At 42.3% G+C, this 26,391-nt stretch overlaps 1 protein-coding gene across 2 annotated transcripts in view; it reads left to right on the forward strand.

Annotated features, from left to right (window-relative positions):
* ITPR1 (inositol 1,4,5-trisphosphate receptor type 1) overlaps positions 1-26,391 on the forward strand; it is a 247,403-nt gene that overhangs the window by 203,316 nt on the left and 17,696 nt on the right. For both annotated transcript variants that reach the window (XM_073351182.1, XM_073351183.1), the window contains 7 exons: positions 8,585-8,760; positions 10,034-10,198; positions 12,487-12,682; positions 14,108-14,209; positions 16,035-16,177; positions 19,400-19,565; positions 20,522-20,682. In XM_073351182.1, the coding sequence (XP_073207283.1) occupies positions 8,585-8,760; positions 10,034-10,198; positions 12,487-12,682; positions 14,108-14,209; positions 16,035-16,177; positions 19,400-19,565; positions 20,522-20,682 (1,109 nt within the window). The remainder of the gene's footprint in view (positions 1-8,584; positions 8,761-10,033; positions 10,199-12,486; positions 12,683-14,107; positions 14,210-16,034; positions 16,178-19,399; positions 19,566-20,521; positions 20,683-26,391) is intronic.

A 26,391-nucleotide genomic window follows, 5' to 3' on the forward strand; every position in this document is an offset into this window, starting at 1 on the left:
CTGCTGAATCAAACAGTGACCTATGCTTGGGGTGATCATTTCTAGCTAGGGTTCAGAGCCAGTTCAGGGAGATACTTCTAGCTGGGGCTTAATTGGATTCAGCTGACCATACTTGGGCTCAACACCTTAGAGGAGTGGGTTACTCCCCAAGGGGAAGACACACATGGGATCATGTTAGCCAGAACACACAACTGGAAGCTATGGGGAAACTGAAGGTGCCATGCTGGATGTTTATATTTTATATGTAGAGGTTTGCTGCTTGTAAAACTGTATGGAAGAAATGTGCACCTAGAGGCTTTTACCACACTTCTCGTTCACCTCACCCTACAGAACCCCAGAAATAAAACCTCATCCAGGAGAGGGTGATTGATGAGCAAACTTCTGCTTCTCTTTCTTTCATCATTCTGACACTGGCCCTGCTGCAATATCCAAGGCATAATATACATATGAAATGCATCTAGGTAACAGGCAGACATATGCTCTCTCCTTTCTAATCCAGCTTGCCACTCCTCAGATCTCCTACTGGTGGTGTGGTGGGTTGCATGTTTCAAAGCTTCAACATCTCAACCATAGCCCAACTAAAGCCCAAAATCCAGTGAGCCCTTCGTGTGAAATGAAAGCCACCAGAAAGAATGCCACAAAAATAGTAAAGGAACAAGGTGAATTTAAGAGGGCCTTAATTTATCAATTTAGTATTTGATGCTGAGCTACAGGAGCAGTGGCGTAGAGGCAGATCAGCGCAGATAAGTTAAATGGGGATCTAAAACGATGTCCGTCTTTTCCAATGAGGGCGTTGAGACAGTATGTCTCATGTTAGACCAAGATCTCTGACATTCTGGTGAGAGGGTTGTTTGGGAGGGTGGAGCTGGATTAAATTCTGGAATGTGTAGGATTCTTGTTTCTGCAGGAATTTTCTCTTCTGCCACAAGATACAGTAAAATGTGCAATTATCTGGGTACTGGTCTCACCGGTGGTTGGAAAGATTTAGTAAGTGCAAGCAAACAGTCCCCAAATTTCTATGTCTAGTTTCAAAGATCAGAAGTAAAATTTTAAATCAGATTTTTATGGCTGTTAGCATAATGTCTAATAAACAGCTTATGTGGGATTATGAGTTACACCTTTTGAGTCTAATGGAAAGGACCTCAGTGTTCTGAGTAAGATGGGAAAAGAAATAATCATTCTTCTTCAAGTGCTTGCTCATGTTGATTCCATTCTAGGCGTGTGTGCGCCCACATGCACAGTCCTCGGACATTTTTGCCTTAGCAGTATCTGGAGGGTTGGCTGTAGCGCTCTCTTGAGTGCCTCGCTCATGCGTTAGTATGTTAGGTGATGCTGACCTTACGCCCTCTCAGTTCCTTCTTACGGCCCGTGATGGTTGGTCAGAGCGCCTTTTCTTGCATTGCAACAGCATTAGTAGTTCTTACAGTCCATTGTTCTGCCTCCTTTGTTAGTTGATAGGTACTTAGCTAGACCTTTAAGTTAAGTGTTAGGACTTGGCTACACTTGCAAGTTACAGCGCAGTAAAGGAGCCCCGGGCGCACTAGCTCACTACCCGCCCACACTGGCCAGGCACATAGAGCGCTCTGACTCTGCGGCTACAACTCTGCTGGTACTCCACCTCGGCGAGTGGAATAACGTTTGCTGCGCCCCTGCTGGAGCACCACAGCGTCGGTGTGAATGAGGTGTTGCATTATTGCACTCTGATCAGCCTCCGGAGATGTCCCATAATCCCCTTAAGTCAAGTGGCCACTCTTGTCATTGTTTTTGAATCACTGTAGGAATGCGGATATGCCCTTTGAAAGCTCTGTTTCTGACTGCTTCTGACTCCGTTTCGGGCTGCTTATCTGTTCTGAGACAAAGCAACCATTAGTGTGGAATGCTGTGTGTGTGAGAGAGAGAGAGAGAGAGAGAGAGAGAGAGGTGGGGGGACAAGGGTGGCCTGCTGCTGTCTGAACTTACAAGACAGCATGCTGACATTCTCTCAGCCCCCTAAAAACCTACTGTCTCTCCCCCCACATACACACAACACACTCCCTGTCACACTCCACCACCACCCCCATTTGAAAAGCACGTTGCAGTCACTTGCATGCTGGGATAGCTGCCCGTAATGCACTGCGCCCAATGCCGCTGCAAGTGCCGCAAATGTGGCCACGACCATGCGCTTGAAGCGGTCAGTGTGAACAGACTGTCGTGCTTTCCCTACTGCGCTCTACGAAGGCTGGTTTAACTCAAAGTGCTCTACATCTGCAAGTGCAGCCATGCCCTCAGAGTAGTTGTTTAGGAGTTAGTCACGGCTGGGACTTTGCCTCGGAGCGAAGCATGCCCCATTCCCCAGGCTTTGTCATGTTCATCGTGCAGCCGGCTGATGCCCATTAGTGAGCACGGGAGCTATTTCAAGTGTTTGGGGGAGTCCCACAGAAAGGATAAGTGCAGGATCTGCAAAAACTTGTGCCCTCAAACTCAGAAGGAGCAGGATATCTGCTTGAGAGTCCTCCTCATGGAGGCTGCTCTTCATCCTATCTCAGAGCCCTCTTGATCGGACTCCACACCTGGTACCTTGGCATTCGTGCGCAGCGCAGTCCCAGCACCAGAACTCTCCCAGCACCGTTCCCCCTCCCTGGTACTTAAGAAGAGGTCGAAGTTGACAGGCCCACCGGCACCACAGAAAACAGGGACTTCAGGCAAAGAACCTGTCTCAGGCTACGTGCCCACCCCAGAGTTGCTGAGGGGTACCGCTGTGGTTGGAACTCCTGTTCCAGCCAGGGACCCACCTTCGACTCCTGGGAATGGCAAGGGATCCCGGCCCCTACTAGGGTCATCTGTGCCTCAAGCAGGCCCAGTGGCCAAAGAGCAAGCAGACCAACTGGCACCGCAGACGTCAAGCCAGGCAACGGACCCAGCCAAGGCCCCAGCATCTCTGGGCAAACCGGTTATGGGACCGCCCCCTAATGCAGCAGAGCATCTCTGGATCACAGGTGTTGGTCCCCATCACCGTGGCCTCGGATCCCGGCACCACAGCCTTGGTCCCCAGTTAGAAGACTCATGTACCTGACGCCAAGGTCTCTGCCTGCAATGCATGGGACACCTGAGTCATGACGCCGATCCCCGTACCCGTGGTATCACTGCCAGAGTTCACCACGGCACAGATCACCATCACCGAGGCGTTCTCCCAGGCATCGATTCCCTCCTGTTGCGGGATCGTTACCAGTCACGGCACTGGTCTCTGGCTCCCAAGTATCGCTCTTCAGGCAGGTGCTGGTCCTAGCCCCCTCCTTACCAGTCGCTGACGAGGGTCAGCCAACAGATTCAGCTCCGCCCTGGTCACCAGAAGGGCAATGGTCCGAGCCTGAAGGGGAGTTCAGCCCTCATCTAGAAAATCCGAATCACCACAGGCCTGCGAGACCAGCATGGCTCCTGTGGCAGTAGTATGGAGGCAGGGGCAATGGCCCACTCAGTGGCAGTACTGGAACCCGTGGGGTGTACCTGTTATGCTGGTCCTGTACTCCCCCGGTTCCTCCCAGGCCGCATCGGACAAGCTGCCCCCAGCGCAGCCAGCACCTGAGTCGGAGCATGGTGCCGAATCCAATGCGGGGGTGACACAGCAGGCCCCAGTGCCCAAGGAACTGTTCCCGGATGAGCAAAGGGAAGCCGCCCCTCCCCTTGCTGTGTAGTCATCTTTGTCATCTCCGGATGAAGAAGTGGTGTCTCAGGCTACGTGCCCACCCCGGAGTTGCTGAGGAGCCCCCCCCCCTCCCCTCCAATGACTTGAAGGAGTACCAGGCTCTGCTCAAGAGGTTGGCTGCCAAACCGAACTTGGAGGTCAAGGAGCTAGTGGAGGAGTCCGACAACCTCTTTAATGTTATGCTCTCCTCCAGCAGGTCCTTTTGGGACCAGCAGAAAGCCCTCCACCAGAGTGACCTACCTGGCCAAATGGAAGCGTTTTGCTTGTTGGACCTCAGATAAAGGTATTCAGGCTGAGCGGGCCTCGCTGCAATTGATCCTGGACTACCTTCTGCATCTCAAGCTCCAATGCGTGTCCACTATTTAAACCTTCTGTCTGTCACCTGAGGGTAGGTCGGTTTTCGCCCAGGACATGACTGCCTGGTTCCTCAAGGGCATCGCGTGCCTCTACCTGCACCATGGATCTGCAACTTGTGCTGTCACAGCTCACGGGACTCCCCTTTGAGCCTCTGGCTTCCTGCTCTCTCCTTCTGCTGTCCTGGAAGGTCATCGCGCTCCTAGCTATGATAACATCCACCTGCTGGGTCTCCGAGATGAGGGCACTTACCTCAGAACTGCCCTATAAAGTCTTCTACAAAGACGAGATCCGGCTGCAGCCACACCAGGCTTTCCTCCCCAATGTGGTCTCGCAGTTTCATATGGGCCACAACATTTACTTACCTGTCTTTTTTCCAAAGCCACAAAAGTTGGAGGAGGAGCAGCATAGCTTGCATTCCCTAGATGTCAGGAAGGTGCTAGGTTTCTACATTAAAAGGATCAAACCATTCTGCAAGCTGACACAATTGTTTGTCGTGGTGGCCAACAGGATGAAAGGTCGTCCAGTGTCCACTCAAAGAATTTCTTCTTGAATCACTGCCTGCGTTCACTGCTGTTAAAATCAGGCAAAGGTGCCACCTCCGGCAGTCGTAACCACCCGTTCAACCAGAGCGCAAGTCTCCTCAGCAGCTTTCCTAGCACAAGTGCCTATCCAGGATATCTGTAGGGCGGCCACCTGGTTGTCCGTCCAAATGTTCACGTCCCATTACACACTTACCCAGCAGGCCTGGGATGATCCTGGCTTCATTAGAGCAGTGTTATAAGCCGCTAGACTGTGAACTCTGAGCCCACCTTCAAGGATACTGCTTGTGAGGCATCTAGAATGGAATCGACATGAGCACGCACTCAAAGAAGGGAAAACGGTTACCTACCTTTTTGTAGCTGCTGTTCTTTGAGATGTGTAGCTCATGTCCATTCCATTACCCACCCTCCTACCCCTCTGTTGGAGTTGCCGGCAAGAAGGAACTGAGAGGGCATGGGGTTGGCAGCGCTTAATATAGCAACGCATGGGTGCAATACCCAAGAGGGCGCTATAGCTGAACCTATGAATACTGCTACAGCAAACATCTCCAATAACTGTGCGCGTGGGCACACACACACCTAGAAAGGAATGGACGTGAGCAACACACCTTGAAGAACAAGTGTTATGAAAAGATAGGTAACCATTTTTTTGGCCTTATAACTTTTAGGGACTTCATCTTGCAGATTCTCAACACCTCATGAACCATCTAATGCTTTGTTATTTATATAAAATCATTTTAAACCCTTGATTAGTTAAACAGCAATAAGCCTTTCAAAATCGATCATTTAGGGGAAAACTCTCATTTTTCCCAAATTAGCTGTTACTACTTAAGAAGGAGCATGGAGTCATCCTGAAAACATCTGCTCAATGAGCAGCAGCAGTGAAAAAGCTAACAGAATGCAAGAAACCATTAGGAAAGGGATAGATCAGACAGAAAATATCATAATGCTGCTATATAAATCCATGGTACGCCAACAACTTGAATCCTGCATGCAGTTCTTATCACCTCATCTCAAAAAAGATATATTAGAATTGGAAAAGGTCCGGAGAAGGGCAACAAAATTGATTAGGGGTACAGAACAGCTTCCATATGAAGACAGATTAAAAATGACTAGGACTGTTCAGTTAAGAAAAGAGATGACTAAGAGGGAATATGATAGAGGGCTACAAAATCATGAATGGTGTGGAGAAAGTGATTAGGGAAGTGTTATTTACCCCTTCACTAACACAAAAACCAAGGATCACCAGATGAAATTAATAGGCAGCAGGTTTAAAACAAACATAAGGAAGTACTTCTTCACACACTGCACAGTCAATCTGTGGTACTTGTTGCCATGGGAAGTTGTGAAGGCCAAAAGTACAACTGGATTCAAAAAAGAATTAGATGAGTTCATGGAGGACAGATCAATCAATGGCTATTGGCCAAGATGATAAAGGACGCAACCTCAAGCTCTGAATGTCCTGTGACAGGGTCGGGCCAGATGGCTCCAGGAGAGTAATAAAAGGCACATATATTAGCCCCAGGTTAAGTAAGTCCCTTTTCCCTTTGTAAGGTAACAGGGAAGGTTCCAGAACAATCAGGAACCTTCTGGAGACAATTAAGACAGACAGGCTGATTAGAACACCTGCAGCCAATCAAGAAGCTGTTAGAATCAATTAACGCAGGCTAATCAGGGCACCTGGGTTTAAAAGAGGAAAGTCCTATGGTGAGAATAAAGAAGGTGTTGGGAGGAGGCCAGGGAGTTGTAGCTGTCGCCTAGCTGCTCCAGGAGGCACTCTAGACAGCTGCCTGCCACAGGGCCCTGGGCTGGAACCCGGAGTAGAGGGCGGGCCCGGGTTCCCCTCAAACTTTCCAACTCCTGGTCAGACACAGGAGTCATCGACCTGGACTGTGGGTTCAGAAAAACGGCCAAGCTGAGGGCTTCCTTGAAGCTCCAAGGCGAGCAAATCCACCAATAAGCGCAAGACTCACCAAGGTAGAGGAGGAACTTTGTCACAGTCCCTAAACCTCCAACTGCCAGAAGCTAGAATTGAATGACAGGGGATGGTTCATTCGAAGTTGCCCTATTCTGTTTGTTCCCTCTGAAGCATCTGGCACAGAGACAGGATACTGGGCTAGATGGACCATTGTTTCAACCTTGTATGGCCATTCTTATGGTGTCTCTACATGGTTCAGGCCAGCTGGACTCTGAGCTGCTAAGTGCATAATACTGTGAGATTTACCACAGTGTAGAACGCCAAAATTTGCAAACTTGAATGCCTACAATTAGGTACCTAAATCCATATTTAGGCTTCTAAATAAGTGTCTGGGGTTTCCAAGATGCCGAGAATCTTCCATTGATCTCTGCAGGTGCATAGCACTTCTGAAAACGGACATGTCTTTCTGCCAGCAGATGTGCAACAGACTTCTGACACACCTCTTCTGATTAGGAGCATACATGTCTTAACTGAGATTCAGCTTTGGCCACAGATTGGTCATTCCCAACTGGAACTCTGTTTTCCAGGGGCTAAAACATTACTTCCACTATGCTCCCAGCCCCCTACTGTCCCCAGCAGCGAGGAATGAGTTTGTGACCTGAACTCTAATCTCTTTTCTATTCCCACACCTCCCACTTTGAGAAGGCAGCAGAATATGCTGCTGGGGCAGTCTTAAAAGTTCCCTTTAATAACAGCATTCCATTCCACTTATTCTAATGCTGATGAGCAGCCTGTGGTGTGGCTTTTCAAAAGCAGGTACTGCAGGCAACCTTGAAGGTGTCTTTAATTCTAGCTAGATTTGCAGGCCTGCTGTGAATGGCTGAAACTGAAGAGAGAGAATATATTAATGTTTTAGATTTTATTATAACTGTCAGAATATCAACACTTAAACAAGTGGCTAGATCCTTTAAAAGTGCATTCTCCCCTCTCCCTGGAATTCCGATGCCGAGTATATTCACTTCTTAAATGGTCTTTTGTACCTTCTCTCTGCTTTTCCCTCCCTGTGGCATATGTCACTTTCAAATCTGATGCCTCTGTTTTGAGCATTGCACCTTTGTTCGTTAGGGCTCTGCCGTGGCAGCCCTTTTGTCCAAAGTTTCTGAACACACTGTGCCGTCTCTGGGGGACATGGCTTTTGTTCATTCTTCTGTTGTTTTTCATTAATCTAAAATAAGTAGTTCAGACTGAAAGTATACGGTTGTTCTTCGTACATGGAAGAGCATAACTCTCCTTCTCTCCCCTCCCAGTCTTGTTTGAAAAAGCCTTCATTGTGCATGTGTTGACATGCTTACTGAGATGGAACAGTCCCCTCTGTTCTGGCACAGGAGCTGCAGAATGCTACAAAATTTAGGGAATCTCTCCCTCTGATCTGGTTCCTGCTGAGATACAAATGGTTTGGAAACATGCAACTCTTTTTATATGTGGCCTTTGTCATGAAAGGGATGCTTGTTCATGTTTGAAGTAGCCCCACAGTTTGCTAGTGTTGTAGGCTGGGTTTTTTTATGGCTCTTTAACTGAAGTGTATTTAGCCAGGCTGGCTGATGTTATATAACCAGCCAGGCGCATGGGACTCTCCGAAGAGAACTAAAAATACCAGGAAATGGCAAAAACTGGTAAAGCTTTCAGTTTATTTTTTTAAAAAAGTGTAATGGACGGGTATGATAGGAAGGTTAGGCCCAGGGTACTTATGTGGTCACTCTTCACCCTCCCATTCAGGGAAGCTACTGAGTACATTAGAAAATCGGTCTTCTATGTTTTCAAATGATAATGTGTCTAAGTAACGCACAACAAAATGAAGACTCCCTTTAATGATGATGCTTGACACACAATGCTTTATGTGTTCAAGTAATATACTTAATTAAAATGTAGTTACTCAGCTTCACCACTTATCAATCTGTAATGGCTGAACAGGTGGGTTAGTGATATTGCACAGTAATAACATTAAAATGGCATTTATCTGGCTAATCTTGGCTTTGTTATATTTGGTAGTTAGGAATATTGAATCTTCTTTTATTTTTTCCATCCTAGGTACACTGGAGCCCCACTTGTCGGGCTTACTCTGGACAGCTATGCTGATATCTTTGGCCATAGTTATAGCTCTTCCTAAGCCGCATGGTATCCGAGCTTTAATAGCTTCTACGATATTGCGACTAATATTTTCAGTAGGTTTGCAGCCTACTTTATTTCTTCTCGGTGCATTCAATGTAAGTATCATGTAGGTTTTCATTTAAATTCTCTTGCATTTTACATAAGAATTTCTTAACCACTCATGAAAATATCAGACTCTAAATACTCAATTGAGAACATTGAAGAGTAATTGGTGTAAAAAGTAATTTCCTAATTGGATTGGGGCTTTTCTTTAAAAATAGATTTGCTGTGCTGTGCTTCAGTTGGAAGTTTAAGAGCTCCAATGTGTCTCCCTGCTTTGTCACAGTCTAGTGACAGCTCCGAGCTCAGCTAGAAACGTTAAGAAATCTCGGTGACCCTACAGTACTTTGAGTTGTTTGCTCAAATGCTTCTCTTCTTCAGTCGCTGAGCTACGGAAGGTGGGAGTTTGTAAGATGTATCAAACAATAGGTGTCCCAAATGCTTGTAGCTTATCTGCCAGTCAAAAGTAGGACATTGAGCAGTTTGCTGCAGAGCAAATGTGCAAGTTCAGCCACCAGAAAGAACTTCAGTAAGACTCAAATTCAAACGTTTGTGGTCTGCAGGCAGAAGGGGTCTACCAAGTGAGCCAAATGGAAGCTTCTCTTTGACTAAGCCAATAGGAGCTGTGCAAAGGTCGTATCTCCTGGATGTCTTTTTGTGTATATATTATATAATTACCTTACAGTAGACAATTGAATTACACGTCTTGTTATCTAAATATGTTCTCAGTGCTACATATATGCCAATATGCTAGTCAGTCGTATCATCATTATTTGCTGTGGTAATGATTAACAGCTCCACTTGTGGTTGAGGAACCATTGATATTGGCATTTTTGTGTCCTGCGACACAAGCTAAAAATAGCTGGGTGATGGGAACCTGTATTTATTTTCTTATTAACACGTTACTGGGGATGTCTCAGAAATTTAAGTGCCTCTGTTCCAAGGAGCTATTTGTTTGAGGCCGATACATTTTGAGTGAAAAGTTAGTTTTACACTATTTTTTTTTAAAAGTCTTACCTCTTCCAACTGAGTGATTGTTTTTTGCAATCTCAAATATGTAGACGTATTCAGTCACAATTGAAAAGATTTTGTACGTCCTTTTTATAAGGGCCGGTTTTTTGCTCTTGGGTCAGTTTAGATTGGGCTGCATAAATAGACGTAACTGAGGGCAGAGTCTGACCCAAATGTATAAATTGCTCAAACATTCTACAAGTCCTTATTGCAGTTGTTGATCGAAAGATGTTGCTGAATTGCTACTGATTTAGAGTCTGCAATTGTCAGGCATGTGTTGCACACTATAGCTAACCTTGACTGTAATTATCTCTTTAGGTTTGTAATAAAATAATTTTCTTGATGAGTTTTGTGGGTAACTGTGGCACATTCACTAGAGGATACAAGGCAATGATCCTGGACGTGGAATTCCTTTATCATCTGCTATACCTTCTTATTTGTGCTATGGGGCTCTTCGTACATGAATTTTTCTATAGTTTGTTGGTAGGTATTCATCTTCTCTTTTGAAACGTTGTCTGTTTTTTTTTTAAAGCCATCATCACAGTAATATCCAAAAGACATAAATGTGTCACTGTACAATCTACCCAAAAATAGAACCTAGGTTCTCCACTTCCAGTGTGGCTGCTGTCCTTGGTGGGGTCGTTTTTTAGTGGTACACCTCTACCCCAATATAACGCTGTCCTCGGGAGCCAAAAAATCTTACCGCGTTATAGGTGAAACCACGTTATATTGAACTTGCTTTGCTCCACCCAAGCACGCAGTCCACCCCCCCCCCCTCCCCGGAGCGCTGCTTTACCGCGTTATATCGGGGTAGAGGTGTAGTCCTTGTCAGGAGCCAAAACTCATGCTGTTTTAGCTTGAGAGTTTACTGGGGGGGACTTGCTCTGCCCCTGTGCTACTCCTGGTCTCCTTACCTCATAGATAAATGGAAGACTTGTAATTTCTTCTACTCCAGTACCGTACACAAGCATTACACATTGCTTTGTTGTAATTAAAATGTGGGATTTATGAATGTGTTCAATTGCAAAGAGGACTAATTTACAAGAATTTCCCCATTTCAGGCCCCATTCCCAGACAGCTAAGGTATTGGGGGAAGGATAAAAGCAGATTCCTTTGTGCCATTTCTTAGCTTGCCTAGACTATATAATTTGTCTCTGGTTTTAAGATTCGATAATAAATTGGCTTAAAATATCCTTAAAGTAACATTGATACCAGGTGAAGTATCCAAGTCTCAGCTAAGTCACCAATGGACACTACCCAGATCAGAAAACTCGCTACAAAATCTGGCACAGATAGCACGTAAATGGTAGTTACTTCAGGAGAAATCCTGGCAGGAATGAGAGGCAGATTGTTCTGAAAGGCAAGTGATGCTTCCCCAATGTCAGAAGCTGTACCAGTGACTTACAGTGAGTTTGGGTGCTTAGAATATTTGGGAACCTTTTTTTTTAATCTCTGACCATGATTCCAGGCCTTGGGAGAGTGACCAAGATCCCTTTCCTAAGCCTTCCCATTAGGTGCAGAACCTACAATGCATGACGCAATACTATTCAAAGTGTGTCATGAAAAAGTATGTCTATAGCAGGTGGGTGTCAATTTCTAAGCAACCCTCTACTTTGTTGCTGCTTGCTACATCATTGTGTATCTGTTTTCAATTGTTTCCTTTATTCCATTATGGAAAAATTGGGAAATGCAGTTTTACTGCCACAAATGTGTCATCGATGTATGACCGTTTACTCTTCTAGCATACAAATCTGCAATCTGATGACAAGGAAATATAGGAAAGGGGCAATAGCTTCCTGCAGACCTCATATGACCTCTATTCAGAGTTCTTTAAAGGGATATGCATAGGGTAAGCGGGTGGAGAGTGGGAGCTGGAGTTAGGTTTTTTTGCCATCTCATATTTTAACATTTATTTTGTCCCATCATTTGATAACTGACTGGTCCATATCAAGTTGGCGATAGGATAGATTTAGAAGAATGGGAAGTGAAGGAAGTATTTATGTCTATAAGGGAACAAAGACAAAACCCAGAAAAGATTAACCCACCACCACAAATCCACCTTTTCCAAAAAAACCCTTATTTTAAGCATGTCATCTTTCTTTATTTTTTTTAATTGAAGTTTAAAAAGACCTGCCAACTTTAACTTCTGAAGTAGGTTATACTTTTCAGTTTGGTGCTGAAAAGAGAGAATGTGAAGCAGAGATAATGTTTGAGAAAAGAGAGCGCACGTTATCTAGTGTGCTAAATACTCAGTACAGTACAAGAATGCTTGGTAAGTTGATAGCACTTAACCAGTCAAAGATCCCTAAGCATTTTACTAACATTAATCCACATAGCTGCTTAGCACACCTATGTGGTCACTGAAATAGAAGTATCCCCATTTTGCAGCAGAGGAAAGAGGTACAAAGAGGCCAGGTACCTTTGTACAAGTCACTAGCATAGTCAGGATTACCACCAAAGTCTTCTGACCTCCAACTCCTCTAATCCTTAACACATCATCAATTAGATGGTTACTTCAAGGGAGTTGGTGGGGGGGGGAGGTATATCGGGAAGGGGTAATGTAAAATCAGTTGGGTGGTTGTGCTATTCCATTTAGTTATTAGGTGATGCTCCAGAATTCTAAATTAACTATCTGCTTAACAAAGGGCGAACCTTAAAACATTGGAATTAGATTATTTACGTCCTACTCTGCCTTGCCCCAAAATGTAACATGCCACCAGTTTCGTTAGCAGTAAACTTGTGAAACGGCTTGACCTGCCCCTTTTTTCCAGCTTTTTGACTTGGTGTACAGAGAAGAGACCTTGCTGAATGTCATTAAAAGTGTCACTCGCAATGGACGTTCCATCATCTTGACTGCTGTTCTTGCTCTTATCTTGGTTTACCTGTTCTCGATAGTGGGGTACCTGTTCTTCAAAGATGACTTTATCCTGGAAGTAGATAAGCTGCCTAATGAAACGTTATTGCCAGGTTGGTATGGGACATTTTAACTGTGCAAGGTTCAAAAGCATAAAGGGCTTGATCCTGTGAGGTGCCTCGCGCCCTGCACAGCTTGCAGGGGGTACTTGACACCTGATAGGGTTGAGTACAAATGTAATTCCGGTAAAAGATGCTTTCCAAACGAGAAATTGACTGATGCAAATGGCGCTTCTAATGTTGTGTAAACTAACGCCAAGAGCCCCGTCCCTACTCAAAAATGGAGACAGTGTTTAAACTTTCCTTTTTGCATACATTAGAGATTTCTTACAGTGCGTGATATGATAGTCGAGATAATCCAATTCAGCTAAAGGTAGCTTCAGCCTTGACTTATTTGCAAGCATACTAGAGGCAGGGCAGAAGCTGTGTTTAGCTGAATTGGATTATCTCGACTGTCATATCCCTCCATCTGTGAAGTTTACATCCTGCCTTGGTTAGGCAGAGCCTAAAGCCCACTCGTTCTCTCAGGCTTTAACTGGTGAGGTAGCTGGTTGCAAATGCTGGGAGAGCCTGCAGGTTAACTTGTGGGATTTGGGCAGTTATTTTTGCTTTTAATGGTGGGTTTAATTCTACAACAATCAAAGTAGAAACATCAATAACAAAATAAATACAAACAAAAGGGAGTGTGGAGGTGCTCCTGTGAGCTCAAGCTTTATACTTTTCCTCAGTTTGCATTCAGAATATTAACAGCCACCAAATAGTTGCTTTTTTAGGCTCAATAGCAAGTTGTTGGGTTTTTTTGGTCATTGCAAGTAAAATGCTGCTTTCCATTAAACAGTCAGCTTAGTGATTGAGGAGTACAGAAAGAACAGCAGATAACCTTATTAACCAGGCATTTCATTTTTTTTTCTCCAAATCTTAAACTGTTCAGAAAAGCTTTGCTTGGTCATCTTGCTACCAGAGATTAATTTCTACCATTTACCAAACTAGAGGTCAAGAACCAAATGACACTTCGCTTCAACTTTTCCACACAGTTGATCTCAGTGCCAGGGACATCTGATTATCTTTAACACCTGATAAACTTGCACTGCATGATGAATGCAAGTTTTTGAGGCACGTTGAAAGCATGTCATCTGAACGTAGTGTATACAACGTAGTGTATCAATTTCAACTACTTCATGAACTTTGGGGCTGAGTGCTGTGTACAATAATTGTATGGTGTTGGGTCCTAGTGCACAGAAATGGAAAGCATTTTATTTTGTCCTTCATTTAAACATTGTTAAATAACGAGATGCAAGACTTTAATTGGCCTCTAACCTTCAAATATCAGTGGAAAAATCTTTCCCAGGAATATACGCATGTTACTTAGTGCAGACTCCGTTCATATTACAGTGTGTGTTAACACCTGTGAATCAGTTATGTAAAAACTGAAGCAATGTTAAATGACCTTTTTTGATGCCACAACTTGCATTTTTGTAGACCATACAGAAGCTGGTGATACCATGACTGGGGAGTTCCTGTATTCAGATGTATGTAGAGCCGGTAGTGGGGAAAACTGTTCTTCAGACATTCCTTCACAAGGTAGGTGTCTTTCATGACTGAACTCTTACAGCGCAGCTTTAATTTTCACTTTGTTCTAGCCAAGTATCTTACATTTTTAAAAAAGTGTGTAATTAAACCAGGCAGAATAAAGATATCAGGGACACATCTGGTTTGAGGGCAGATTAACTTATCCCACCTTCTCAATAGCGTAAATATGTTTTGGTACGTGAAATACTGTATGGAGACTAGAAATACTTATTTTATTCAATGGGATTGCTTAGTACTGAACTGAATTGAAACATGTTGTGTTTTGAAATGCCTTTCCTTATGAATTTGAGAGGGGTAAAGTGATGCAGCTAGTCCTCTTTGTAAAATCCTGAACCTTGCAACAGCAGATCAACAATTCTGACCTCATAAGTTGGTCTCTGAAGGTACAAGCATCTTCCAATGTTATTGTGGAAAGATGCAGTCAAATATAAATGCGTTGGTGATGACCGTATTCTAACTAATTAGTGAAGGAATCAGTTTTTAATATTGTTCTGGAGTATTAAGAAATAATAAACAGAATAAACACATGAAATGGGTTTAAAAAAAAAAACAAGAAAAAATAAATATGTTGGGCATGAAATATAGCAGTATGTTTGTCCAAATGTGTGTAGTACAATGATCAGCCTTAAGTTGAATAGTGAAATATTTTGTCTTATTTCCTACATGTTACATTTACTTCCTTGTGGAGATTAATGGTGTTGACTGGGAGATACAATGTTGGTATTTTTCATTCAAATAAAGTATTTATGTTTCAAAGGTCAATGATGGCCAAGAGCCCATCTTCTAAAGAGGAAATGTCTGTTTGCACCAGTGTGCCCTATGATAAATTGAGCAATGGCACAGATACAAAAACAGTTCCTTCCATCCTTTCCTGGCTGTAGGAGGCAGGGGATGATTTTGGTGGTCTTCACATACTTTATTTGCAAAAAGACACAGGAAACGTGATAATGTCAGAGGTCAGGCTGATATCTATTTATGTCAATGCTTGTCTACAGCCAGAGGTGGATGTGATGCACAAATCTCTGATCACCTCCCTAATGTTTGGAGATGTCTGAACACAACATTTTGATTCAGACCCATCTTTAACGTTTAATATTGCAATAAATGCACATGCATTTTTATTATCAGAGGAAAGACACGGAGAGTTTTTTTTAATAGTCTATTTTTGCAGAATACTCATAATTAGTTCTGGAGCTTCCAGAATCAAAATGCATGAATTAGGAATGCAAAGAGCAAACTCTGAAGTTATAGCTAAACTGGTAAAAGTTGGTGGGAAAAGACGTCTGTTCCTTTCAAGTAAAATATGATTTCCATAGTTGGCAATGGCACCGTAGCCATTTGAAGTGCAAGAGACAAAGCTCTCCTTTCAGAGCATAGCTCAAGACCTGTCCAATCATTCCTCTGTCAGATACCAGGAGATCCATATGAACAAACACTTTGCCCTCAAAACAGTCAAAAAGCCCTGATTCTATAGAAACAGGTATCTGGTAAGCTAAAGTTGTGCATGGTAACAGAACAGGAAAGAGAATTTAGCCAACTCAGCACGAAACTAGAAACAGAATTTTTGGTGGTGGGAAGAGAAGAGACACAACTGAGCCAACAATGGAGACCAGCCAAACAGCTGTTCTGTTCTTAGCTAACAAGTGCTGCTGTGGTGATCTACATGGTTTATTAGATACACATCGTTAGAGTCATATGATTGTTTTTAAAGGGAGAGAAGAAAATTCCCAACAAGAGACCATTCAAAGAATGAAGAGAATTATTTAAACCACATCTTCTTGCCTTTTAAACCTGTCTTTGCTTCCTATGTTAATAGAGCTGATATCTAAAGAAGAAATTGAGGAAGAGGATAAAGAGCATACGTGCGAGACATTGCTGATGTGCATTGTTACTGTACTGAGTCATGGGCTCAGGAGTGGGGGTGGAGTAGGAGATGTGCTCAGGAAACCATCCAAAGAGGTAAATTAACACGGCATGGGGGAGGAAAAGGGAGATCTAGTTTTAGTGAAGAGAATGTTTTAAACATATTATGCATATGTTACTAAATAGAGGGGATCCCAGTTCCTTTCCATTTTAATATGGTTAAATCTCTGCCATAACCAGTAAGTCAAGCAATGGCACATCTGAAATGAGCTTCCACCTATTTGATCTGCATTATGATGATGATGATGATGATTAATCATACTTTAGGGTAGTGCCTAAAGACCAACCAAAAATGGAGCCCCATTGTCTAGGGGCAGTACAAACATAGAGTAGCAGAAAGTTCCTTCCCCGAAGAGCTTACAATTTCAATAGACAAGACAGATTCAGGAGGAAAATGTGGAACCCACAACCAGAGTGAACAGTGTGATGGCAGCAAAAGTTATGTTAGTTCCATGGTTGTTTTGCGGGGGGGCTGTTAGCTAAATTGAAAGAAAAGGGTGGAGAATCATCTTCTATGATTGTATGGGGTGATTTAGTTGCGGGTTTGTCCTGCTTTGAGCAGGGGGTTGGACTAGATGACCGCCTGAGGTCTCTTCCAACCCTAATCTTCTATGATTCTATGGGACAGAGCAGAAAGAAAAGAAGGTAGAAGAGGCAGGGGAGCTCCAAGGCTAATGCTTTCCCTCTCCTGCCCTTACAGAAAGAGCCAATCAACACAGGGCACAGAAAGTCCAATCAGAACTGAAGATGATACAAAATTATTCAAGATAGTTAAGTCCAAAGCAGTGTGTGAAGAGTTACAAAGGGATCTCACAAAACTGTGAGACAGATCAAGAAAATGGCAGATGAAATTCATTGTTGATAAATGCAAAGTAATGCACATTGGGAAACATAATCTTAACTATATATATAGTTTTAGTTTTATGGATAATTCTCTGAAAACATCATTTCAATGTGCAGCAGCAGTCAAAAAAGCTAACATAATGTTGAGAATCATTAAGAAAGGGACAGATAATAAAACAGAAAATATCATATTCCCTCTCTCTAAATCCATGATATGCCCACATCTCAAGTACTGCATGCAGATCTGGTCGCCCCATCTCTAAAAAATATATATTGGAACTGGAAAAGGTACAGAAAAGGGCAACAAAAATATTAGGGGTATGGAACAACTTCCATGTGAGGAGAGATTAATAAGACTGGAACTTTTCAGCTTGGAAAAGAGACGACTGAGGGGGGATATGACAGATGTCTATAAAATCATGACTGGTGTGGAAAAAATAAAAAAGGAAGTGTTATTTAACACAAGAACTAGGGGTCTCCAAATGAAATTAATGGACAGCAGGTTTAAAACAAACAAAAGGAAGTATTTCTTCAGATAACACAGTCAACCTGTGGAACTCTCTGCCAGAGGATGTTGTGAAGTCCAAGACTATAGCAGGGTTCAAAAAAGAACTAGATAAGTTCATGGAGAATAGGTCCATCAATGGCTATTAGCCAGGATGTGCAGGGATGGTGTCCCTAGCCTCCGTTTGCCAGACGCTGGGAATGGGCGACAGCGGATGGATCACTTGATGATTACCTGTTCTCTTCATTCCCTCTGAAGCACCTGGCATTGGTCACTGTCCGAAGACAGGATATTGGGCTAGGTGAACCTTTGGTCTAACCCAGTATAGCCGTTCTTATGTTTTTAAAATGTGAGATAGGCGTCTGTTTGAAGGCTAGAAGAGGTGATGGTTGTTGAAGTTGTGGTGGAAATCTGTGAAGGAGTTTATCATCTGTCCAGAGAATGAAAATATCATTAATGTATCTCAGGTATATTATTGATTTTTGTGGTGCATTTGTCCAGAAATTCTTCCTCAAGGTGGCCCATGAAGAGGTTGGCATACTGAGGAACCAGCCTAGTACCCATGGATGTTCCCATGATTTGGATAAAGTGCTTGTTGTTGAATGTAAAACTGTTACGGGTGAGGATGAAATAGATGAGTTTGGCAATATGTTACGGGTGGATAGTTGACTGTTGTCCATGTCTTGTAGATATCTGAGGCAGGCAGTGATGTTGTCATTGTGAGGATATTGGTACAGAGGAAAGTGACATCTATGGTGGCAAGGACGGTGTTCTGAGGGAGGTTGTTAATGTTGCAGAATAGGTGGAGGAAGTTGGTTGTGTCCTGGAGGAAGCTGATGGTCCTTGGTGTGCTGAGTGGTATGAGGATGATTTCCATGAATATTCCTTCAGTAAGAGTGTGGGAGCCAGATACAACGGGCTGCCTGGGTTCCCCTGTTTGTGTATCTTGGGAAGCATGTAGAAGGGATGAGGTTGCAGAGTTTTTCTTGGAGTTGCTTGGGGAAGGATTTGATGATACCCTTAAATTCCTGGGTAACCTGTGGTGCGGGGTCATCTTTGAGTTCTTTATTAGGTGGTGTCAGAGTTCAGGTTAGCTTAATTAAATTCCAAGTGAATTAAACTTAGCTGAATTAAGGCCACTTCAATTCTGAATCAGAGCAACCACACCAGGTTTTAATGCGGTTTAACTAACCCACTTTAAATCTGTGCCTTTGGGTTAACTTCCCTGAGTGTCCCCTTGTAGACAAACCCATAGAGTACATCTGCCCTACAACAAAAGACCTGTGTCATGGCCATGTCTGTCCCAGGTCAGCTACCTCAGGCTGGGGCTGCGAGGCTATCAAATTGTGGTGCAGTCATGCAGGCTTGGGCTAGTACCTGGGCTCCAGGACCCCGCTGCCAGGGGAGACCCGCCTCTGAGACTCTGTGCCTTCGTTTTTTTTTATCACAGTATAGACTTACCCTTAGATGCTTTTGAACATTTTATTCTTCATCAGTAGTAAAACAGGCACTGGGGAGCCTAACAAAACTTTGTTTCTTGCTTTAGCTAATTAAGAGAATATATGTGGTTACTAGTATGTATAATGAAAACAACCTCTCAAAGGAATGTCGAGGTGATCAGGAATAGAAGAAATAAATGGCAAGACTTCAATGAGTATAGGGTAGATAACAAAGAGGGAAAAGAGACTTGCAGATAACAGGTAGGGGAGAACTGATCCCTGGGAGATTGTATCCTATCACTGACTAGTTTGATGTTTTTCTTGTTAGTAATTTAGGATTTTTGTTTTATGATAATAGAGAATTTAAAATATTAAATTTAATCATTGGAAGACTTCACAGAGTGGTGTTCTGAAAGAGAGAACAGTCATGGTAAGTGTCAGGGTTAACTTTTTAAAATATTTGTCTTGCAGGAACCACTCTTTGCTGCTAGAGTGATATACGATCTCCTGTTCTTCTTCATGGTGATCATTATTGTCCTTAATCTGATTTTTGGTGTTATCATTGACACTTTTGCTGATCTAAGGAGTGAAAAGCAGAAGAAAGAAGAAATTTTAAAAACAACTTGCTTTATTTGTGGTAAGCATTTGAAGTGTTTGCTTTAGAGCTAGCAGCTGATCCATCCTAACCCAAAGGTAGCTGCAGGCTAGCTTCCCCAGGAAGTTATAAGGCTTTGGGAAACAGGAATCCTACAGTGTTGGTAGACCCTACACAGCATTCTTCAACTACCTGTCATTCTCAGCTACTACACCTACTTCCTCTTTTCAGGATCTGCTAAGAGCTCATCATTATCTCTTCTTAAAGTAGAGACTCCTGTTTGAGAGCATCTTCTGTGTTGTCTTTGCTATTGGGAGGAGACTTTATATTGCTTGGAGAGTTTGAGGAACTTGGCATAAGGAAAAGGGATTAGGAATAGGAGTAGGCTGTTTATATACCACTCTTCTTAAGTTTACTTCATCTGGCTTGTTCCATGTTTCACCTGTGTTTTAGACAACAGTTTTATGTTGGAGCATTAAATAAACTAAAATGGATCATGTTTCCAAAGATGCTGGATGGTTTCTGTAAAGCACCTGGTTTTGAATGCACTGAAGTGAAAAGTTAAACTATTGAGGCTGTGGGGCCACAGTGGTTAAATTACATGGCAATACATAAGTTACATAAACGTATATAGTGACGTACAAGTATCACTTAGAAGTTTGTTGCAAATTAGATGCTGTGCTTTGCATAACTTTATTTCAAAAAGAGGCTATTTTAATGAGATGTAGCAAAAACTGTTCATTGCATATCATAGCTAGCCAGCTTCACCATGACTTTTTTCTAGTCTGTGTAATAAATAGAAGTGGTACAAGTCCTGTGAGCATTGTTTTCCCATATAATGCCCTTTCTAGGGAGTTAATCCCTGTGACACTGTTTATTCAAGAATATATTTAATTGTTAATGCATAAATGCCCCAAACTGTGTGTTTGTTTCTACTCAGAACTCACGTTATACAAGAGTTGCTAGACACTAATAGGGATGTGCGATCTCTCTTTTAGGTTTGGAAAGAGACAAGTTTGATAATAAGACAGTCACGTTTGAAGAGCATATTAAAGAAGAGCACAATATGTGGCATTACTTGTGCTTTATCGTCTTAGTAAAAGTAAAAGATTCGACAGAGTATACTGGACCAGAAAGTTACGTGGCAGAAATGATCAAGGTGAGCTTGAAGCACTTTCCCCAAATCAGGTTAATTTATATAGTCTATATTTGTTTAGTAAATATATATATTCTGCATATTCGTGTAAGAATTTGAGGAACAGAAGACTTATCTTACCAAAACAGACTACCGTAATGCAGTATTGTAACTTCTGGAAATGTCCCCTTAACCAGAGAATATACCTGAAGCATAAGATAAAGATAGAGATTTTTGTAAGAGGATTAAGTCCAGATAAAGGTTTTGCTGAATGGACTACTGACTGCATCTCATTGCAGGTTTCAATCCATGTGTGGTAAATTGATAGTTAGTACTAAAATTGTGCAGGCAGCAAGGCTTCTGGATTTCTGGATGTGTGTGAACTGCAGTGCAGTAGTTACAGAATAGTTTGCATCTTTATACCTCTGGTTTCTAAGCCTCTAAAATATTCACATGAGGGCCAAGTGGATAGATGTAAATAGTAAAGTCTACCTCGTCTCTGTGGTTTAGACCAGTTGCCTAGGTTGAAGGGAAGACCATTCTGTTTTGAAAATTAATGTACCATAGTTTAAAAGAACATTTTCACCTCAGGTTGGGAGAACTGTCTGTAATGTAACATGCATGTAAAACCTGTCTCATAGTAAAGTATCCTGAACTGACCTCTAAGACTTGTTGTCTTCTGAATTTAGTTATTAAAGTAATAAACCAATATTAATGTCCGCTCATTTGCAAAGCCTTTAGATGAGCAAATTAAATGCCTTGTCTTTGCCAAACTGCAGGTTCAGAGCCCCTGGAACTGTGCCCTCTGCCTCTAAATTCTAATTACTGATTTGTCTCCCTGCTCTTAACTGGTTAGCAGGAGCTCTTGCAGATTTCTAAGAGTACAGTTAGTTATATTTCTTTACTTGTCTTCACCTTCATGAATTATTTTTGTGGATAGACAGTGCCGTGTGACCTGTGGTCTCATTTATTTTTACAGTCCTTTTTCTGAAAATGTACAATATACCTTTAAATAGAAATCCCACCAAGGTCTCTCTGAGATGGTATGTGTTGCTTCGGGGTCACTGAAGTCTACGTGCTACTTCTGGATTTCTGTCTCGGTAATGAGGGCTTAAAGAAATCTTGTGAGCAATCACCTGATAGAGGATTAGCACAGTGAGACAGCAGAGCACATCACTGCAGCTGTCAGAAGGCTGCCTTGAATATATTGTTCCCTTCATTTAGCTTACTACAATGTCTAGTACTTTAAGATAGTGTTCCTTTTAATTTTTCTGGTCATAAAGGAGTGTGTTAATATTGTTTAGGGGTTGTTAACATTATTAAAAAGTCCTTACATCTGATCGCACCAGTTGCTGAGAAGCTGCACGGGTCATTTGGCAAAATTCCAGCGTTTAAGCTCCAGTTGTCAAAATGGTGGCAGCGATTTGTTTTCAACATACTGCACTGACATGTGCGTGGAATCTGCACACCTCAGGAAGCAGTCGTAGGTACAGTTTGGGAGTAGCTGGACCGTTTTAGAAGCCTAGGATTTGCTGTTTAATCACTGCTTTTTAAATCAAAACTTACTAAACTCAACCAGTAGTGGCAATAAGGCAGTTGTGGTGAAGTTCAGTTTGATAACCCAGAAGCAAGAGAGCTTCCCTTGTCCTCTTTCCCTGCTGCTTCCCTCTCCCCCCTGAAAAAAAGAAAAGTGGAACTCTCTGAATGTATTGCTGCCTCAGTCTTATTTAAATATTTCAGTAAGAGATAGTTGAGGTGTGTGTAGGAATGACTGGGGAGGTGCATGTTTTGTTGAACACCAAACTTCTTTGTTTTCATCATCACAGAAACAAATTTAGGAGTGGCAATGGGGGAAGCCTTTGCAACATGCCACTGATTCCAAGGTTTCAATTGATCCTGTTGGAGAGGCTGATTTATTTTTGTCGTTTGTATTGGGAGCGGGTGACAATCTGAGATTGCTCAATGTCTGCAGCAGGCACAAGCTCTTCAGAAGTCTCTGCTAATTTCACTGACAGATTTATAGGGTCGTCCCCCCCCAATGTAAACAGACTGAAGGTGGAACTCTAACATCTTTGCTAGTGACACAAACTGGGTACTTTTATTTCCAGAGGTTTCAATGTAGTATCAATGTGCAATAGCAATATGTACTCAGCTATATTAGCTTGAAGAGAAAGCAGGGATATGCTCAAAAATATATTGAGACTACAGATGCTAATCTACCTCAAAGATGTTTCACTCTCCTGCCCTGAGTCCCAACAGAATAGCTTGGACAGTTCTTGAGTTTTTGTCTTTCAGCAAGAGTTAAATTTTGCACCTGCAATTTAGTATGTTTATTTCTTCAGCACTAGAGGTGTGCACAGGACATTACAAATACTGTTGTGAATCTACTACCTTGGAATTATATATGCTACCAACTTTTCAGTCAAGTCTGATGCTGGTTGGCTTTAACATATAGTGAGTGCATTTAAGCATCATGAACTTTATGCCAGTTACTGTATATTCAGACAACTTAGTTCTTTTAAGGATGATCTCATCTCTTGATGTGTTCTTAACTAAAAATAATCTCGGTGTGAATGGCAATTTTGATGCTACACACTGTACGTGATACCAAGGAGTTAAATCTTGGTTCTATAACCTCTCTTGTAGCCTGCAGGAATTTGAACCAGTGTTTAACCAAAAAAAAAAAAAAAATCCCATCCTAATTGAGAACAAATCTATAAAGCACACTGAATAGATGTGGTACTACATAGTTTCATGTGTAAAGACTAATTCATTTACTACGCAATGTGGAGAAAAAAGTCAGCAGTTATACTTAGAAAACCAAAGACTTAAAAGGATTTAGAATATAAACAGCCCTGCACAAATATATATCAGATGTACCATATTAATTTTTAATCAAACCCAGTGAGTTGATGGATTATGAAGTTCGGTTCATTGCAATATTTTTTTAACTTTAGTCTCTAATTGCTTTCATAAGGTTGTTCAAATCTCCAAGATAGGTCTTTTTCCATTATTTGTTAATGCCCAGGTTTAGAAAAAGTGGTGCTGGAGTTCTGAGCTGTTCATCCATATGCTATGATTCTGTGTGGTAGTTTGATTGGTCTGGTAGCTAAAAATCAGGATTATGTGTTAGGAGTCCTGGGTTCCAGGCCCATCGTTGGTGTAAACTTCTTGTGTGAGCTCACTGTCTGTTTGCTCATCTGTAAAATGGGAAAAATGATCCTCTACCTCAGCAATGGGGTTGTGAGATCCAGCGTAATGGTTATAAAGCATTTTGAGATCCTCGGATAGAAGCTGCCAGAGAAGTACAAACTGGAAAATGGAATTGCTTGTTCTCTTTGATGTATAAATAAATCATCTGGTTCCCTGAAGTCGTTATGTGAGCGCTGAAGGTGACGAGTTTTACCTAAGTAAAGGCTTGTTATAGACTTCAGGAGTCAGCACACAATGAAGGAAACGTGGTATGGAACAGACCGCCTTGTGAGTGCATTCTTGAATTGTTTTAAGGATAAATATTTAATAGTGCAGAAATTACCATAAAACAATGAGAAAAAGGTTAGCAGTGCTCCAAATGGACATGAATTGTAAGCTGTTATAAGCCCTACTCCACCCCCGCTGCTCCCAAAGATCTAACTTCTGTGCATCTGGCTAAATCACTGCAGATGTTTGTTAAAGATAGACTTTTAAGTTAGATCATTGACTCTTCAAAAGCATTTTTATCCGGAAAGTATGCTAATTGTGCAACAAGGCAAATAGTCCAGTGCTCCTTGTGTTTCCCTGGAACTAAGACTTAGTTCACTCACTGTATTGCTTTATAGTCATCAAGGAAGATCAGGTGATGTCTGAATAATAGGGATGGGGTAAGGGAGTGTCCACTTCTCATATTGGCCAGACACTGGCATCCATTCCACACCCAAATGACTAATACAGACTTGGTGCAACTCCTTACAGATTGTCTTATCTACCCATTCTCTTAGCCTTGAGAATTTGGTTGTTGCTTTTGCCTCTAGTTACTCTAGCAGTCTCATTAATACTAGCCCCATTAGTATAGCTATCTTTTTTGTGTGTCAGTCAACATCTGTCACAAACTGCTGTTTGCAGGCATTTATAACTAGTCTGTACAAATTTGCCTTGCTCTGGAGTTTGAGGTATGTAGAGCCAAATTTTCACTTTTCATTTTTACTGTCTTCATTTGTGTGCGCACAAACCACTTTGTGCAACTTTAGTGCACTGTCACTTATATGTGCAAATATTTGGTGTATTCCTTTGCTCTCTTTTTCCATGCACAAATGAACTTACGCATATAACCCTTCAAATACATATTTGATTACTGTGAACAAGTGTGTGTGTGTGAGAAAGAGAGAGAGAAAGAGAGTGCTATGTACACACAGATGCCCTTTTTTTTTAAAGGGCCTCCGTTTGAGTATTTTGCCTACAAAGCTTCCCTAAATAATGCTTATCACTTGAATAGCATTTTCCATCCATAGATGTCAAAGCACTGTACCAAGAAAAGTAGGTTTCATTATCACCTCCTTGACAGAAGGATGCATAATTCAACTGAACTGAACCAAGATCACAGAGCAGGTCAGTGGAACAACCAGGGATAGAACCAGGACTCTTGACTCCTTGTACGGTGCCCTGTCCATCCAGAAGTAAGCCATTCACAAATAGAAGTGATCGAGCCAGCATGCTAAAAATAGTGTACTGACAGCAGCAGGAGGGGCTAACCACCCCAAGTATGTACCCATCTGAGATGCTAAACCTGCACTTCCCCTCCTGTTGGTCATGCTGCTAAGGTTCCACTTTCCTATTCGCACACTAGCTTGATCAGAACTAGCGCGGATATTTGTTCCCAGCTGGGAATTCCACCCCCACCTTGAAGTGTAGACATATCCAAAGTGGGCTGAGGAACAGGGTATACGCTTCAGGGGAGACAGTGGTAGAGGTGGGTAGTCAGAATCAAACCAATCTTGTGACTACACAATAATGGGCTTGTGTCACCACTGCATTACCCCAGTGTTTCACTGGGACAATGAAGTAACACGAGCAAAAAAGAAAAATTAGATAATATACTGGTGAATCATGACCAGCATATTTAGAATTTGACTCCCTAAATCCTGCATTTTTGAGTGACTGAAATTACCTTTCTGAAACCCAACAACTAATATTACTTTTAAAACTGTGCTCATACATTATTTCTACCTGGAGATAATGCAGTTGCACAATCAACATAACTGTATATAGAAACGGCCAGTCTAACATCTAACTAGCTATTTGTGCACAGAATTGGGGAAGCTGCCCATGCAGATTATGCAGATGCAATTGTTCACCTATAACTTGAGAGTTCTGAGCCTCAGTTTGGCTAAGTGTTACAGTAGCAATTTAATGTCCAGTCACAAAAGGAAGGCTGGCATTTGAATTAGTTTTGTGGTGGAGTCTTCCATGCAAAACGTATCCCAAGATGCTTTAGAGAGTTAGCTAATGTAATTACATTGTTAGATAATAACTAATAGCCGTGGAAGTTAGGAGATAAAAGATATGTTTGGCAGAAGGCCACTGGCTGCTGTAAACAGTGTGTTGCAAGCACACTGGTCTTGAGCTTTGGATTTAGCTAGTTAAGCTGTTTGTTCCATCATTAATTTAAGAGCTTGGGTGCACATCAGCAACTGCTATGGAGGGAAGCAATTGCTCGGCCTAATCATCCCCACAGAAGACTAATACATCCTGCCCTCT

This window comes from Lepidochelys kempii, chromosome 7, assembly GCF_965140265.1.
Source record: "Lepidochelys kempii isolate rLepKem1 chromosome 7, rLepKem1.hap2, whole genome shotgun sequence".
NCBI classification, from domain to species: Eukaryota; Metazoa; Chordata; order Testudines; family Cheloniidae; genus Lepidochelys; species Lepidochelys kempii.